Source organism: Rhincodon typus, chromosome 17 (assembly GCF_021869965.1).
Source record: "Rhincodon typus isolate 14 chromosome 17, sRhiTyp1.1, whole genome shotgun sequence".
NCBI lineage: Eukaryota > Metazoa > Chordata > Chondrichthyes > Orectolobiformes > Rhincodontidae > Rhincodon > Rhincodon typus.
This window is the reverse complement of record NC_063348.1, coordinates 16142520-16156762: the sequence shown is the minus strand read 5'-3', so window position 1 is coordinate 16156762 and position 14243 is coordinate 16142520. Positions and strand designations below refer to the sequence as shown.

Genomic DNA, 14243 nt, shown 5'->3' with positions numbered 1-14243 from the left:
GAAGGAAAAAATAGAGTTAACGTTTTGGGTCTGGTGACCTTCTGAGGAAGGGTCACCAGACCTGAAGCGTTAACTCTATTTTTTCCTTCACAGATGCTGCCAGACCTGCTTAGCTTTTCCAGCAACTTTGTTTTTGCTCCTGATTTACAGCATCCGTAGTTCTTTCTGTTTCTAAGAACCTAGGACTTAAGAACACTATCCCATACAGGGGTGTATTTAATATTAGTTTTAAAGATCCCACATGTGAATGTCCCCTCATTCTTGAGGAATGGCTATTTTATATTGTTCTGTATTATGTTCCAACTTGCGTACAAATCAACTTGTGAATGGACTTAAGAACAGAACATAGTCGCAAACCAGAGACTGCCTATAGTTCAGTCTGAAACTAGGGTAATAAAAAAAAATACACTGAAAGGTTTGACAGTAGATAGGCGATGGCTAGTATTTTAAGAATTAGTGCTTGATTTTTCAAAAAAACATATTCCTTTAAGGCGGCAATATCCGACAGGAAAAGTGAAAGAGCCATGGCTAACGAGAAAAGTTAGAGGTCGTTTTAAATCAAAGCAAGAGGCTTATGAAATTGACAAAAAATATTGTAAGCCTGAGGATTGGGAGAATTTTAGAATTAAGTAAAGGAGTACCAAAAAAAAAGATAAAAAAACAGATGAGAACCCCTTCCAAAATAACAAGAAACATAAAAAGGGATTGGAAAAGATTCTAGAGATATCTAAAAAGGATAAGATTAGCAAGGACAAATGTGGGTATCACAGGCAGAAACAAGAATTTATGATAAGAAATAGAGAAATGACAGAGAAGCTAAGTACTTAGTGTCTGTCCTCATGGAGGAAGACACAAAGAATCCTCTTGAAATAATTATCATGCACGGATTGAGAAAGAGTGTGGAATTGAAATAAATTTGTATTAGTAAAATAGTTGCACTGATGAAAATAATTGGATGAGTGTTGACAGTTACTTAGGACCTCAATGGCCTTCACCTTAGAGTGTTAAAAGAGACGTTTAAAACAATAATGGATGCATTGGTGATCACTATTCAAAATTCTATTAATTTTTCAGTGGTGTCTGAAGATTGGAAAGTTGAAAACGATGCAGAGAGAAAATAAGAACAGAATCCAATATAAGGCATGTAATTACTGAATATTTAGAAAATAATTGTCTGATTGGAAAGAACCAATCACAATTACCAAATCTGATGGAGTTTTTTGGAGAATGTTTCTACTGGACTCAATAAGGCGAACCAGTGGACATACTCCTCACCCACGTTTCTAAGACTAGCCACATTTCCGTCAGTAACAGTACACTTTAAATGTCTTCTAAGACACCACACAAGACCAGAGCAGATAGGACAATTAGAGTCATTTGTTTGTAAGTTAAGCAAAACACCAACATTTCCTAAGCACAGAATTCTAGAGGTATGAACCTAAACAAAGGCACCAATGTAATGGTCACGCTTAAATAATTATGGATCAGGATAATAATCTGAAAATTATGGTTAATTTTAGTATTAAAATAGAAGGTATTTATTGTACTTTCAAATGAACAATTGGTATCATGTATACTTATTGGTATCTTGTTTACCATTCAGACTGTTATCATTTCCATCGTTCGTTGAATATCCTATCTTCCAAAGAATGAAATTTATAATTCGAATTCTGTAATAAACAGAAAGTTAACATATTAGGTTTGGTAGCAGGCTTGGTCAGTTTCTGTATTTTAACAAAGCAGATAAAGCTCAACATTTTTAGTAGAAGACTACAATAGATTAACTGCCACTCATCTACTGAGCTGTTTCATTATTTTATTAATTATTCACTTTCTAGTCACTAGACTATCATTAGACAAATTTCATGTCAATACACACTGCTCAAATATTTACCCCTCATCACCATCTGATGGTTTTGTTTGTTTGTTACGCAAACATTCAGCCCATACATTATGGCTGGGTCTCCCAATTCCTCTATCCATTCCATACTCAACACATGAATGAGGAATGGAAATAATCCCAAGTGATAAACATAAGTACATATAAAGCTCAGGAGAAGAGACATTGCAGCAACAACTGTTTTTCAATGATGGAATTAGTTATAAAAGGATTTAATTACAGTTAAAAACCCCTTTTGTATGGAATGAGTAAATGTTTTGAGATCCTGTACCAAATTTAAAATGCGTTACAGATTGGATATTAAAAGACAGTGAAGTTTACCAAAGGTAAAATCTATATTCACCATATGGAAGGTGAATTAGTAGATGTTCTTTATTGATCTGTTCACTGGTCAAATAGGCAGACAGGGTGGTTATCATTGTTAGTTTAAGTATGTACTGTCATCCCAGAGCACTCTGTTGAACTTCATACTGCAAAAGAGTCCCAGAACTTACTCAATTCTATCTGAGGGATTGGGCATTTAAATAACGTACCATCTTACTTAACATCAGTACCTTGTTGCTTTTGAAATTTCATTCAATTCATGGTCATATTTTCTTTCCGAAAGTTTTAGATGTTGTATGTATTTGTCAAAGATTTCTTCGCGGGCTTGAATTCCAAAATACAAATTGTGGTCGTCTTCTTTTTTCTGACGTGGAAGAAAACAACTTTGCGTTTTTCAACTTGGCTCTGTTACATTTCAGATATCAGTCTTTTAATCAAAGACTGCACAAATTACTTAAGCAGTAAATTTTGCTTCCTGAAACCTCACTCTCACTTGCACCCTGGTGTTATTTTCCATTGAACATTATCATGTACCTTAGTTTATAAACAGAGCGATAAAGTTGGAAAGTTTGTGCAAATGGAAGCTCATTGATTCTGGATGAGGCGTGCTGCTTTTGTTCTTTTTGTTTCATCTCTGATAGTGGACAAGTAGTTTTCTACCAATCTCTAAGCTAGAAATCTGTAATTTGCTAACACTTTAATAAATGAGTAACTAACCAAATAATTAATTAATTAATCAGTTCATAGGCACAGCAGGGTAAGTGGTGTATTATAACAGCAGCATGTGGGAGTTTGTGAAGAGCACCGAAAGCCCAGACAGCTACATCTCAGCTTGTTGAACTGAAATCCGAGCTACAGAAATTTCTGGGCATTAGAAAATGATAGAGTTATCTGGATACTTTGGCCCTAGTTTCCCTCTTTGTAGTCTGAATCAAAGGGCAAGCAATTTCTGACATTGCAATTTGACCTCATTCTCCTAGCAGGGTGGTGCTGCTGCCTCCCATGCAAACTCTGTGCGAGGACTAAGGCAGGCAGGTTAAACAGTTAGCCTCTATTCATAGAACCATAGAGAAGTTACAGCACAGAAAGGGGCCATTTGAGCCCAGCCTGCTGCAACAGTTAAATAAACTAGCCACCCTTCATAATTCCACTTACCAGCAGCTAGTCCATAGTCTTGTAGGTTAGATCGCAGATCCAGGCGCAGATTCAGGTTTCTTTTGAATGAGTTAAGTGTTTTCACCTCAACCCCCCAAATAGGCAGTGAGTTTTAGATACTCACTACTCTCTGGGTGAAAAGGTTTTTCCTCACATCTCCTCTAATTCTTCTACCAATCACCTTAAAGCTGTGCTCCTGGTAATTAACCTGTCTATTAGGAATCTCAGTTAAATCTCTCCTCAGCCTCCTCTGTTCAAAAAAAAAACAACCCTAACCTATCAATTCTTTCCACATGACTGTAATTTTCAAGCCTTGGCAACACTCTTGTAAATCTCAGTCTGGAGTACTTATGGTCTCCTGTGATGTGGTGACCAGAACTGTACGTAAAACTGCAACTAGAGCATACCAGTGGCTTTATAATTCCAGCATTACATCCATGCTTTTGTGTCCAATACCTCACCAAATGAAGTAGAGCATTCCAAATGTTTTCTTTACCACTTCATCTATCCGTCCTACTACCTTCAGGGACCTGTGGTTATGCACTTCAAGGTCCCTCACTTCCCCTAACCCCTTTGAAACCCTCCTGTTTATTGTGTATTGCTTTGCTTTGTTTGCCCTCCCAAATGTGTAACCTCATACTTCTCTGGATTGAATTGCATTTGCCACATTTTCATCCACTCAACCAAACCATTGATCTCTTCCTGCAGTTATAGAGTCATAGACGACCACACTCTTCCCTACCAACTACTGGGGTCAATTTTGTGTTATCTGCAAATTTAGCAAACATACGTTCCACATTCTAACCTAAATTATTAATGTATGCCACAAACAGCAAAGGATCCAAAACCAAGCCCTATGGAATGCCATTGGAAACTGCTTTCCATTTGCAAAAAAATCTATCAACTATTACTATTTGTGTACTGTCATGGAGCCAATTCGCTAAATTCCCTTGTATCCTAAGAGCTTTTATTTTTCTTACAGTTTGTAATGTGGGATCTTATTAAATGCCTTACTAAAATCTGCATAGACAACATCCACTGCACTACCCACAATCCTCCTTGATACTTGCTCAAAAAAAAATCAATTGAATCAGTAAAACACAACGTTCCCATAACAAAACCATGCTGATTATCCCTGATTAATCCATGCCTTTCTAAGCAACAGTTAATCCTATCTCTCAGTATTGATTCCAGTCATTTGCCCACTGCCAAGATCAGACTGGCTAGCCTATAATTATTTGACTTATCCACTGCATACTTTTGAAATAATAGTACAACGTTTGCTGACTTCCAATCCTCTAATTGCTCAGGATTGGAAAATGATTCTCAGAGCATCTATTATTTCTGTCCTGGCTTCCTATAGCAGCCTAGGACGCAAATCATCTAGCCCTGGTGGTCAGTAACTCCAATACTTCCCTTTTATTATGCTTTTTTTTAAGATTAATTTCATTTCATTTTACAATGGTCCTCTTTAACTAGAATGTCAATATCATCTCTCCCCTTTGTGAACACAGATAAAATATATTCATTTAGGTCATTACAAATTATGTAGACATCGACATAGAATTTACCATTTATATTTCTGATAAGCCAAACCATTTCCTTAATCATCCTCTTGATCTTCATTTACTGAAAAAAAATATTTGGAGTTGCCTTAATATTTCCAGCCAATTATAAAAATACACTGGAAAGGCTAAGACTTTTTTCACTGGAGCATAGGAGGTGAGGGGTGACCTTATTAAGGTCTATAAAATCATGATGGGCATAGATAAGGAGAAAGACATGGATCTTTTCCCTAGGGTGGGAGAGTTCAAAACCAGGGGGCATACTTATAAGGCGAGAAGAGAAAGATTTAAAAAGGACAAGAGGGGCAACCTTTTTACTCAGAGTGGTTCATGTGTGGAATGAACTGCCAGAGAAAGTGATAGATACAGGTATGGTTACAATGTTTAAAATATATTTGAATAAATTCATGAATGGGAAAGATTTGGAGGGCTATGGGCCAAGTGCAGGCAGGTGGAACTAGACTAGTTTGGGAACATGGTTAGTATGGACTGGCTGGACTGAAGAGTCTGTTTCCATGCTGTATGACTGTCTGACTATGACTCTATGTGTTTTCCATAATCCTCTAATCTTCCGAAACTATTTTTTGAGATTGTCAGAGGCTCTATTTTTCTGCTTTATCTTACCCCGTATAATTCTGAATTTTTTTAATTCCTTGATTGTGGGCATTACTAGCTGGGCCAGCATCTAGTTCCTTGAGTAAGTAGTGATGAGATACCTTCCTGAACCACTGCAATCCATCTGGTGCAAGTACACCCACAACGTTATGAGATGGAGATTTAGAGACAGAGATCTGAACTCTCCAGGAAGAATTCTAAGACCATAAGAAACAGGAACAGGAGTAGGCCTTTGAGCGCTTGAGTCTGCTGTGTCATTCAATAGGATCATGGCAAATCCAACATTTCTCATGTCCACTTTACTGCCCTCTCCCTGCAAACCCTGATTCCCCTACAAATCAAGAATCTAACTCAACCTTTATATACCCAAGGACTCTATCCTCACATCTCTCTGAGGCAAGGAGTTCCAAAGATCCTCAATCCTCCGAGAAGAATTTCCTCCTCTTTTCAGTCTTAAATTGGTACCCTTTTATCCTGAGACTATGCCCTCCGGTCCTAGCTATTCAATGACATAAAACATCCTCTCAGCATTTACCTTGTCAAAACCCTTAAGAATCATACAGTCATAGAGTCATAGAGATGTACAGCATTGAAATAGACCCCTCGTCCAACTCTTCCATGCAGACTAGATATCGTAAATTAATCGAGCCCCATTTGCCAGCATTTGGTCCATATCCCTCTAATCCCTTCCTGTTCATATACCCATCCAGATGCCTTTTAAATGCTTCCATCACCCTCTGCATGAAACAGTTGCCCCTTAGGTCCCTTTCACATCTTTCTCCTCTCAATTTAATCATATGCCCTCTAGTGTTGGACTTCCCTACCCTGGGGAAAAAACCTTGACCATTCATCCTATCTGTGCCCCTCATGATTTTATAAACCTCTTTAACGTCACCCCTCAGCCTCCAACGGTCCAGGGAAGTAGTCCCAGCCTATTCAGCCTCTCCCTATGGCTCAAACCCTCCTATCCTGGCAACATCCTTATAAATCTTTTCTGAAACCTTTCAAGTTTAAAAACATCTTTCCTATAGCAGGGAGACCAGAATTGCGCACAGAACACCAAAAGTGGCCTAACCAATGTCCTGTACAGCCGCAACATGACCTTCCAACTCCTATACTCAATACACTGACCAATAAAGGCAAGCATACCAAACTCTTTCATCCCGCCCATCAACCAACAAGGACATAGCTACTACCAGCATCCACCTATCACCACCATTCTGCTACTCTCTCCCTCTTTATCTGCAGCCGCCCCCAATCCCACATCCAGTCCTGAAGAAGGGTAATACCCGAAACATTGACTGCTCCTTTCCGCTAGATGCTGCCTGGCTTGCTGTGTTCTTCCAGCCTTCTGTTTGTCTGCCTTGGATTTCAGCATCTGCAGGTTTTTTTGTCTCTAGCCTTCTTCACTATCCTGACAATCTGTGACTCCACTTTCAAGGAACTGTGAACCTACACTCCAAGGTCTGTTTGTTCGACTACACTTTCCAGCACCCTACCATTAAGTGTATAAGTCCTGCCCTGATTTGCCCTAACAAAATGTAACACCTCACATTTGCCTAGATTAAACTCCATCTGCCACTCTTTAGTCCATTGCCCCATCTGATCAAAGTCCCGTTGTTCTCCGAGGTAACCTTCTTCGCTATCCACTACACCACCAATTTGGTGTCATCTGCAAATTTACTAACCATACCTCTTATATTCACATCTAAATCACTTATATAAATGATGAAAAGCAGTGGACCTAGCACCAGTCCTTGCAGCACACCACTGGTCACAGGCCTCCAGTCCGAAAAGCAACCCTCCACCACCACCCTCTGTCTCCTACCTTCCAGCCAATTTTGCATCCAAGTATCTAGTTCTCCCTGTATTTCATGTGATCCAACCTTGTTAACCAGTCTACCATGCAGAATCTTGTCGAACGCCTTACTGAAGTCTATATAGACAATGTCCACCATTCTGCCTTCATCAATCCTCTTTGTTACTTCTTCAAAAAACTCAAGCAAGTTAGTGAGACACAATTTCCCACTCACAAAGCCATGCTCCTTTATGTTTCAATGAACTCACCCCTCATTCTTATGAAGAGTCATACCAGACTTAAAATGTTAACTCTGTTACTCTTTCCAAAGATTCTGCAAACCTGCTAAGTTTTTCCTGCATTCTCTGTATTTGTTTCAGTTAGTTCCAGGAGTTAGACCCAGTGACACTGAAGTAACAGTGATATATTTGCAAGTCAGAATGGTGAGTTGCTTGGAAGGGAACTTGCAGGTTGTGGTGTTCCCATGTGTCTTCTTCCCTTATCCTTCCATGTGGAAGTAATTCTGGGTTTGAAAGATCTGAGGATCTTTTGTGAATTCCTGCTGTGCAATTTGTAAATAATACACACTGCTGCTGCTGAGAGCCTATGGTGGAGGGAGTGGATGCTTATGGATATGTGCCAATCAAGCAGGCTGCTTTATCTTGGATGGTGTCAAGCTTGAGTGTTGTTAGAGTTGCATTCACCAAGGCAAGTGGGAAGTGTTCCATCCCCTTTTAATTTGTGCCTTGCAGATGGTTGACGGAAATGGGGAGTCAGGAGGAGAGTTACTCGCTGCAGGATTCCTACCCTCTGATCTCTTGTAGCCACAGCATTTGTAGGCTAGTCCAGTTAGTTTGCTGGTCAATGGTAATACCCAGGTTGCTACTGGTGGGAGCTTCAGTAATGACAACATCATTGCATGTCAAGGGAGATGGTTAGGGTCTGTCTCATCTCTCTTGGACAATGAATGGTACCAGGATTTGGCAGTACAATCCTTTTTCTTTGTGAGCATGTCTACACTGTGCCTGTAGAATCTTGCTTCTGAATACCTCCCATTGATTTGCCAGTGCAGTTCCTTCAAGTAGCTGTAACCAGTCCACTTTTGCCAGATCATCTCTCAGCTTTGTAAAGTTTGCCTTCTCCTAACGATACTCCTGTTCTATCTTCATCCCTTTCCATACCGATGCTAAATCTAACTGCTTTATAATCACTACCTTTAAAATAGTCATCACCTGCTTCTTCATCGAGCTGGCCAGTTTGATGTTCAAACACTAAATCTAGACTTGCACCCTCTCTCATGAGCGTGTTGCATGATGGCTGAAAAAACTTTTCTTAAATGCATTTAAAGAACGTTGTGCCCTCAGACCCATTTACACTGATTCCCAGTTGACATGTGGATTGTTGAAGTCCACAACTATTGTTGCCTTATTGTTTTTGCATCCAGACAGCTCATTGGAACATTAATCCAGTTCCATACATTAATGTTAGACATTCAAGTCCTCAGCCATCATCCTCATTTAACTTTCACACTCCTTACTCAGTATTTAGTGCTAACAAAAGCAGCAATGGTAACATAATGATAAAGTTTTCATGTGGCGAGTGGTTATGATCTGTACATCTGAGAGGCAGATGCAATCAATAGCACCAAAATATTAATGTTTCCAAAGGGACTTGACAGCACAGTCACTGAAAGTTTGATTGCCCTGACCAGGCAATTTAAAGCACCCGGTAACAACCTTGTGTTAAGGTGCTGATCATTTCAGAAAGTTGACCTGACCATGGCTAACAAGGGAAATTAGGGATAGTAAAGATCCAAGGAACAGGCATATGAATTGGCTAACACAAATGGCAGCAGACTTGAAGGCTGGGAGCAGTTTAGGTTTCAACAAACAAGGACAAAGGGATTGATTAAAAAAGGGAAAATGGAATACAAGAACACATTTGCAGGGAACACACAAACTGATTGTAAATGTTTTTATAGTTAGGTGAAGAGGGAAAGATTCGATAAACAAAAGTTGGTTGCTCAAAGTCAGAAGTAGGCAAAGTTAACAACACGGAACAAATGTGGACTGATTAAGTATATATTTTGGTTCTGTCTTCACAAAGGATACAAATAATAATGTTTGAAAAAATGTTAGGGAACAGAGAGTCTCGTGAGAGGGAGCAAATGAAGGAAGTCCCTATTAGAGAGGGAGGGGAGTAATAGTAAATATTTTTATCAATTTTTTCAGACATATTACAATACATCACCAAAGTAGGTGGAATTTGAAGCCAGACTTTCTGGTCTGCTCTACTTTTGTGCCAAAAGAGCCCTTACAGTCCATCTTGTAGAGATTTTCTAATCAACCCGTTAAGAGATGTTAATACATACCTCTATCAAACTGGACCTCCTGGCCCAGCGGTAGGGACACTTTGCCACAAGAGCCACAAGGAACCCACTTCTTGTTTCTTTTTATATGCAAAGGTATTTTCACACAGAGCTGAATAACATTTTTACCCACCATTATATCATCCGTGTTACTTTTCATCTATTATCCGCCACCACTAAATCACCAGTGTTTCTCGATTAGTTAATTTACATGCAAATTCCCGCAAGGGCATTGCAATACACCAAAAGTGAGGGAGAGGAGGAGGGAGCTAAATAAAAATAGAGTCAGAAGAAGGAGAAAACACCTTTTTTTCAAAAAATTTTTTTATATATCTGGAAGTGCTATCACACACAGCTGAACTTTTTTTTCCTATCACCAAATCACATGACTTTTTTTTGTTTTTAATTTCTGATCACCCGTGTGGTCAATTGAATATTTACATGCAAAACCCATTACAAGCAACGTGAACCACCAGAAGGTGAAGGGTAGGTAGGGACAGCAGGAAGGAGCTGAATCAAAATGACGTTGGTGTGGAGGGAAAGAAAGCACTTTACCCCTGCAGTGCACATCTCTCTCAGGCAACAACTCATCTCTTAAATACAATATACAATAAGCATCACATGCTCTCAATCAATTCTGGAGCTGTTCTGTTTTATCCTTAAAGGAACCTACATTTCTAAGACTGACAAACTAGGGGTTACAAGTTTGATGGGGTTATTCCTAAATTTAAGCATGTGGCTGCTCTACTTTAGTATTTATGCTTCAGATTCCATATTCATTTAACGTACCATGATTCGGAAGCCTTTTTCTCTCACTTTTCTCAGATAACACTGCCTGTTAGTTTCCTTTTTGTCCCTTCCATTTTCTGCTTTTGCTGCTACTAAGACAAAGTCAACTTTATCCTGAAACATAAGAATATCATAGTTTAGGAAACTGTCAGAACATAATGAACACTTTTCATACAGTGAGCTCCATTTCCCAATAAACTTATATTGCATTTAACTTTTAACATTTAACTGCAGGTTTAGAATTTGCTTCTCATTACTCCTAACTTACATAAGAACACAAGAACTAGGAGCAGGAGTAGGCCATCTGGCCCCTCGAGCCTGCCCCGCCATTTGATAAGATCATGGCTGATCTTTTTGAGACTCAGCTCCACTTACCCGTCCACTCACCATAACCCTTAATTCCTTTACTGTTCAAAAATTTATCTAGCCTTGCCTTAAAAACATTCAGTGAGGTAGCTTCAACCGCTTCACTGGGCAGGGAATTCCACAGATTCACAGCCCTTTGGGTGAAGAAGTTCCTCCTGACCTCAGTCCTACATCTGCTTCCCTTTATTTTGAGGCGATGCCCTCTAGTCCTAGTTTCACCTGCTAGTGGAAACAACCTCCCTGCCTCCACTTTATCTATTCCCTTCATAATCTTATATGTTTCCATAAGATCTCCCCTCATTCTTCTGAATTCCAATGAGTATAAGCCCAGTCTACTCAGTCTCTCCTCATAATCCAACCCTCTCAATTCTGGAATCAACCGAGTGAATCTCCTCTGCACCCCGTCCAGTGCTAGTATATCGCTTCTCAAGTAAGGAGACCAAAACTGCACACAGTACTCCAGGTGTGGCCTTACCAGGACCCTATACAACTGCAGCATAGCCTCCCTGTTTTTAAACTCCATCCCTCTAGCAATGGCAGACAAAATTCCATTTGCCTTTTTAATCACCTGCTGCACCTGCAATCCCACCTTCAGCGATTCATGCACAAGGACACCCAAGTCCCTCTGCACAGCAGCGTGCTGCAATTTTTTACCATTTAAAACATATTCCATTTTGCTGTTATTCCTACCAAAATGGATGACCTCACACTTATCAACATTGTACTCCATCTGCCAGACCTTTGCCCACTCACTTAGACTATCTATATCCCTCTGCAGACTTTGTGCCTTCTGCACACTTTGCTCTACCACTCACCTTAGTGTCATCTGCAAATTTTGACACACCACACTTAGTCCCCAACTCCAAATCATCTATGTAAATTGTAAACAATTTAGGTCCCAACACTGATCCCCGAGGCACACCACTAGCCACTGACTGCCAACCAGAAAAACACCCATTTACCCCTACTCTTTGCTTTCTACTGGTCAACCAATCCTCTATCCATGCCAATACATTACCTGCAATACCGTGCAACTTTATCTTACGTAGCAGCCTTTGGTGTGGCACCTTGTCAAATGCCTTCTGGAAATCCAGATACACCACATCCACAGGTTCCCCATTGTCCACCATGCAAGTAATGTCCTCAAAGAATTCCACCAAATTAGTTAAACATGACCTACCCTTCATGAACCCATGCTGGGAGTTCCCAATGGGACAATTTATATCCAGATGTCTTGCTATTTCTTCCTTAACGATAGATTCAAGCATTTTCCCCACTACGGAAGTTAAGCTAACTGGCCTATAGTTACCTGCTTTTTGTCTACTTCCTTTTTAGACAGTGGAGTCACATTGGCTGTTTTCCAATCTGCAGGAACCACCCCAGAGTCCAGTGAATTTTGGTAAATAATTACTAGTGCATTTGCTATTTCCCCCATCACCTCTTTTAGTACCCTGGGATGCATTTCATCAGGGCCAGGAGACTTGTCTACCTTTAGCCCCATTAGCTTGCCCAGCACTGCCTCCTTAGTGATAATGATAGTTTCTAGGTCCTCACCTGCTATAACCATCTTGCCATTAGTTTTCGGCATGTTATTTGTGTCTTCCACTGTGAAGACCAACACGAAATAACTGTTTAATGTCTCGGCTATTTCCTCATTCCCAGTTATTAAATTGGCCTTCTCATCCTCTAAAGGACCAATGTTTACCTTCGCCACTCTTTTACGATTTACATATTTATAGAAACTTTTGCTGTCTGTTTTTATATTCTGAGCTAGTTTACTCTCATAATCTATCTTACTTTTTTTTATAACTTTTTTTGTGGTTTTCTGTTGGCCTTTAAAGATTTCCCAGTCTTCTAGTTTCTCACTACTCTTTGCTTTTTTCTATGTGTTTTTTTTCAATCTGATACTTTCCTTTATTTCCTTAGACATCCATGGCTGGATCTCTCTTTTCCTACAGTTCTTCCTTATCACTGGAATATACTTCTGCTGAGCACTGTGAAAAATTGATTTGAAAGTCCTCCACTGTTCCTCAATTGACCCACCATAAAGTTTTTGCTCCCATTCTACCTTAGCTAACTCCTTCCTCATTCCTTCATAGTCTCCTTTGTTTAAGCACAGGACATAGGTACTGGATTTAACCTTCTCATGCTCCATCTGTATTTTAAATTTGACCATACTGCGATCGCTCCTTCTGAGAGGATCCCTAACTGTGAGATCATTAATTATTCCTGTCTCATTACACAGGACTAGATCTAGGATAGTTTGCTCAAACTTGAGTGCGTGATGTGACAGTTTAGAAAGAGCTCAAATTTCTGCTGTAAGCGATGATGAGAGGTTGATGAGGGAATGCACAAACAATTTTTTTGCTTTAACCTGTTTGGTACCTTAAAGTACTTAAAAGGACAATGTAAACAGAAAAATTTCCTGCCTCACCCCAAAAGCAATGTAGGGAGAACTCCAACATATCATAAATCTGAGTTTAAGGTGTTTAATAGGTCACTTCTAAGGCCCTATTCTGTTTCTGATTTCATATCACAAAGCTCAGTAAATCACACTAACCTCGAACAACAAGATAAAGTGCTATGTGCTGTATTCTGTTTGTCATTAATTCATTTGAGAGTTTAATAAGAGATATAGATTATGGAAGGAGCATGGTCAGAGTATAGAAATAGGAGCAGGAGTAGGCTATTTGGTCCTTCAAGCCTGCTTTGTCATTCATTATGATCATGGTTGATCATCTGACTCAATAAATAAGATAACAAGGTGTGGAGCTGGAGGAACACAGCAGGCCAGGCAGCATCAGAGGAGCAGGAAAGCTGACATTTCGGGTCGGGCCCCTTCTTCAGAAATCTAACTTAATAGCCTGTTCCTGCTTTTACCCGATATCCTTTGATTTCTTTAGCCCTAAATTCAACTCCTTCTTGAAATCACACAGTGTTTTGGCCTTGACTACTTTGTGTGGTAACAAATTCCACAGATTCCATTTTGAGGGTGAAGAAATTTCTCTTAATCTCAGAGAGTGATTTCAGTGGAGTGAGATGAAGAATGACTGTCATGCTGTAAATTTGGTTCAAGTGAAAATTTAACTGGTATATCTTAAGTTCAGTTTTCAAGTTAAAGTCATTTTTGGACAATAGCTTTTAAGTAAATTAAAATAGCCCAGTCAAAGGAGGCAGCTGCCTGATCATGGCCATTAGATTTCAAGATATTGATTTTTGTTTTGTCTGAATGAGGTGTTAGTGGCTGTATCTAAGAAGTGATTAAGCAGATCCATGTAAGAAAGAGATAACAAGGTGTAGAGTTGGATGAGCACAGCAGGCCAAGCAGCATCAGAGGAGCAGAAAAGCTGACATTTCGGGCCT

The 14243-nt window shown here is 39.6% G+C and overlaps 1 protein-coding gene across 1 annotated transcript in view; it reads right to left on the bottom strand.

Annotated features, from left to right (window-relative positions):
• LOC109910660 (anoctamin-9) overlaps positions 1 to 14243 on the bottom strand; it is a 145068-nt gene that overhangs the window by 96987 nt on the left and 33838 nt on the right. Inside the window, exons 3-5 of the mRNA XM_048607263.1 lie at positions 10515 to 10628; positions 2455 to 2588; positions 1597 to 1670 (exon numbers count right to left, since the gene is read on the bottom strand). Coding sequence (XP_048463220.1) covers positions 1597 to 1670; positions 2455 to 2588; positions 10515 to 10628 — 322 coding nt within the window. The remainder of the gene's footprint in view (positions 1 to 1596; positions 1671 to 2454; positions 2589 to 10514; positions 10629 to 14243) is intronic.